General features: G+C 40.3%; 1 protein-coding gene across 1 annotated transcript in view; it reads left to right on the top strand.

Moving 5' to 3' along the window:
- Positions 1–2745, top strand: part of LOC107592551 (GTP-binding protein Di-Ras1-like) — an 8972-nt gene extending 6227 nt beyond the window's left edge. Inside the window, exon 2 of the mRNA XM_016282083.1 lies at positions 74–2745. Within this exon, the coding sequence (XP_016137569.1) occupies positions 129–716 (588 nt within the window). The 5' untranslated portion in view covers positions 74–128 and the 3' untranslated portion in view covers positions 717–2745. The remainder of the gene's footprint in view (positions 1–73) is intronic.
- The last annotated feature ends 1200 nt before the right edge of the window (positions 2746–3945 follow it).

Genomic DNA, 3945 nt, shown 5'->3' with positions numbered 1-3945 from the left:
TATATATATATATATATTGGATGCACTGTCTTAATGTGCATGTGTACCAAATGAAACATTTTTCCTTTTTCAGATCTCAGGGAATAATTGAGTCTTAACCACCACATACCCCGACAAACCCAAGAAGCATGCCAGAGCAGAGCAACGATTACCGGGTGGTGGTGTTTGGAGCAGGGGGAGTGGGCAAGAGCTCCCTGGTTCTGCGCTTCGTTAAAGGCACCTTCAGGGACACCTACATCCCGACAGTGGAGGACACGTACCGGCAGGTCATCAGCTGCGACAAGAGCGTATGCACTCTGGAGATCACCGACACCACTGGCAGCCACCAGTTCCCTGCTATGCAGCGTCTGTCCATCTCCAAGGGCCATGCCTTCATCCTGGTCTACTCCATCACCAGCAGGCAGTCACTGGAGGAGCTGAAGCCCATCTACCAGCAAGTGCTGGCCATCAAAGGTAACGTGGAGAACATCCCCATCATGCTTGTTGGCAACAAGAGTGACGAGACCCAGCGCGAGGTGGAGACCAAGGAGGGGGAAGCTCAGGCAAACATCTGGAAATGCGCATTCATGGAAACATCAGCCAAGACCAACACCAACGTGAAGGAGCTTTTTCAAGAGCTCCTGAATCTGGATAAGAAGCGTGATATGAGTCTGAACATGCGCTCCAGCAAGCAGAGACGTGCAGACAAGCTGAAGGCCAAGTGCAGTGTGATGTAGGAGGCTGGATCCACGATCGCATCACTCAACGTATAACTGACTTCTCGAAAATGTACATAAGTCCCTCACCTTAAAGGAACAGTACGCACAAAAAATGAAACTTCTGTCATCGTTTACTTATTGTCCTGTCATTTTAACCAGGGTCATCCTTAGGGGGGTGCAACTGGTGCAGTCGCACCGGGCTCCGCACTTGTGGGGGCCCCGCGGCGAACGGAACTCCCCCCCAAGAACGCGATTGCGAATGGACCAAGGGGGCCCCGCTCCCTACCTCGCACCGGGCCCCGCATCAGCTAAAGGACGGCCCTGATTTGAACCCATATGACTTTATTGTTTTCAGGGAACACAAAGAGAAAAATTATAAAACAATTGTACTGGCTGCACTTGTCCATGCAACCAAAAATCTTTAAAAAAGGTGTCCGTATGACTTGTGAGGTATATTCCAAGTCTTATGAGGGAGGTCTTATAATATCATATGATAACTGTTGAGTTTCAGAGTCATTACCACAAGTTGAACGTGAATGATTAATTCGGACCAATTTTTATGAACTGAATCAGCTGATGTGATAAGCTGTTTGAAAAGACTCGAACAATTTGTTCGTAAATCAAATATCATTAGTTCTTACAATGACATGGCAAACTGACCCAGGGTGAATGTAAAACTGTAAATTTCAGCCATTTTCTCACTCAAATCTAATGAATGCATTCATAAGACTTGGAAAAGAGCACTATTCATATGGACCACCTTCATGATGGTGCTTTTGCACCTCTATGATTCTTATATTTCTTTTTTTGTGTGTGTGTTAAACAGAATCGCAAGAGTGAGCAAATGTTGACAGAACTTTCATTTTTGGGTGAACTTTCCCTTTAACTCTCCATCCCTCTCAGTCTTAATCAGGTAATCTTTAGTGTGCATCCAAACCGTCGACCATCTCCCTTCACCTGTTTGTTCTGGCTCCTGTAGTGATTCTGTGTACAAGACTATAAGAGCTGACACATGAAGCAGGGAGGGCGTCCCACGATTCTCACACATGCTCTCTTTACTGCTTTCTGTTGACTTTTTATTGAATTCAAGACAGACCAAATCATCAATGTGGTAATTTTTACATCAGGCTGTGTCTTTAATAGTACGGTGTCGAAAATGCAGACATAAAAGTCTTGAACTGGTTCTGCATTGTACGGGATTCTCATCCAAAGAAGGAAGAGGCCTGGGCACAGCTGAAGAGGCGACACTATCCGCTCTTCCAAATTCCATATACTATAGCATCACAAAAGCCTATTGCAAATCGGAAAACAATTCGGGACGAAGGACATTCTTAGTTAACTGGCTTGCCAGCGATGTAACCTGGTATAACAAGAGTAAAGTGCATAATGCATGTCTGATGATATAAACTACCTTCATATTAAATGTGATTGAGATCTTTTCATCAGGTTCAACCTTATTGAAGCACAGTGAATAAGTCCTAAATGTGATCATTTCTAAAAGCTATTTTTTGTGACAGGGTGGGGTTCGGGGTGTCGATTGGTGTTTTGTTTTACTCTGTTTTGTTTTTCAAGTGTTGATGGCACTCGAAAACATTAATATATGCATTTCATCATCTAACTGAAAAGATATATCCTGTATGTGAAATCTATGTGTATTATGAGCACTAATGAAAGCCCCTGTACAGCCCCCGTTTTTCTGTCAGTGTCTATATTTCCTCTGATAATTTAATGCCAGTTGCTTTAGCAATACATGATATAAAAGCACTTTTAGAATCTTGAGCACATTCAAAACACAGAGCATTAACCTTTACAAAAATGTTCTTGTCAAACACTCTGCGTTTACAACTTTACTGCAGATAAAGTGTTTATTCAATAAATATTATGTGAGGGACCAGAAAAATAAAGAAGCACAAACAAAAGGGAAATAATTATTGCTTGTTTTCTTTTGTGGTTCTGAACATTTGTATTCAGTATAAAGTGGCTCCAAAAGTGTGCGTAAAAATGTTTGAATTTCATTCCATTTAGATACAACATATTAAACTAAGTGGCATCCTGAAACAAATGATGTTTGAGTTTTTCTCAGAAATAATGTCACTTTTATTAGCCATTTACGACCAACATTTTTAACCAACAGGTCTCAAGGTGACTTTTATGTGATGTATGAAGTCAGTTTATTATGTAGAACAGTATCCATTGATTTATCATTTAAAACTTAAACTTCTTTTTGTGACATGTTTTCCTTGAGGGGGGGAAAAACACTTGCTTTGATATTATATATTTGATATTATATTTGATATTTCTTTAAAACAAAAGAAATTACTAAATTTTTAAGTGTGACCTTTCACAGATACTTTCGGGGGAAAAGAGGGTGCAGGTATTTACCATAAAAACAAACAAACAAACAAACAAAAATACACATATCTGTGATGTCAACTCTCTGACCTTATTATGTTACTGCAGTAGTCACGATAGATGATAATGATAGATACTGAGGGGAATGAGTGTACCTGAAGCTGCACAAAGAGCATCTGGTGGAGCATCTGCTCAGTCAGTCGTGGTGCATCTCTGAAGATTCAACGGAAAGCGAATCATTAATTAGCAGATGAAATACAAGCATAGATTTGTGTGTGAGGATGTTACTGAGTTGTGTCCATGTGCTGTGAAGTGTTCTATTCAACTAGGAAAGTTGAAATTTCCAGTTATCCACTTGGATAAGTGCAACAGAAAGTCACTAGATTTGAGATGTTCAACTTCAACAAATACAGTTTTACCAAGATGCGAGTCTGTGATTTCACGCAAACATGCCTGCACTCAGGCAGATGTACTGTACACATTCAGATGTGTACTTTTTAAGAGATAGTTCAGCATAAAAGGCTGCAAAAGCACCATAAATGCATCAAAAAAGTGGCCCATACATCTTGTGCATATTCCAAGTTATTAACTTCTTAAGTTCTTTTGAAGTTGCATTACAACAAGAACAGCAAAGCAGAGCATACTTAAAGATTCAATAGATATCAGTCGATCGATCGACTGAGTGACCGACCGATCAATAGAAAGATAGATTTTAAAAAGTGCACTTTCCATCACCATGTCCATTTAGGGACTCCATAGAGCACTAGTAATTCAGATTTGGAAATATGAAAAAGTGTGTATCTAGATCATTGTGATCCAATACAATTTTGCTTTTAAAACCAGCAGAAAAGTAAAATGGAGAACCTGTTTCTGGATTTGCAAATCTAGATCATTC

This window comes from Sinocyclocheilus grahami, unplaced genomic scaffold, assembly GCF_001515645.1.
Source record: "Sinocyclocheilus grahami isolate Dianchi unplaced genomic scaffold, SAMN03320097.WGS_v1.1 scaffold154.1, whole genome shotgun sequence".
Lineage (NCBI taxonomy): Eukaryota > Metazoa > Chordata > Actinopteri > Cypriniformes > Cyprinidae > Sinocyclocheilus > Sinocyclocheilus grahami.
The sequence above is the reverse complement of the archived record's forward strand: the minus strand, read 5'-3'. Positions and strand labels throughout refer to the sequence as shown.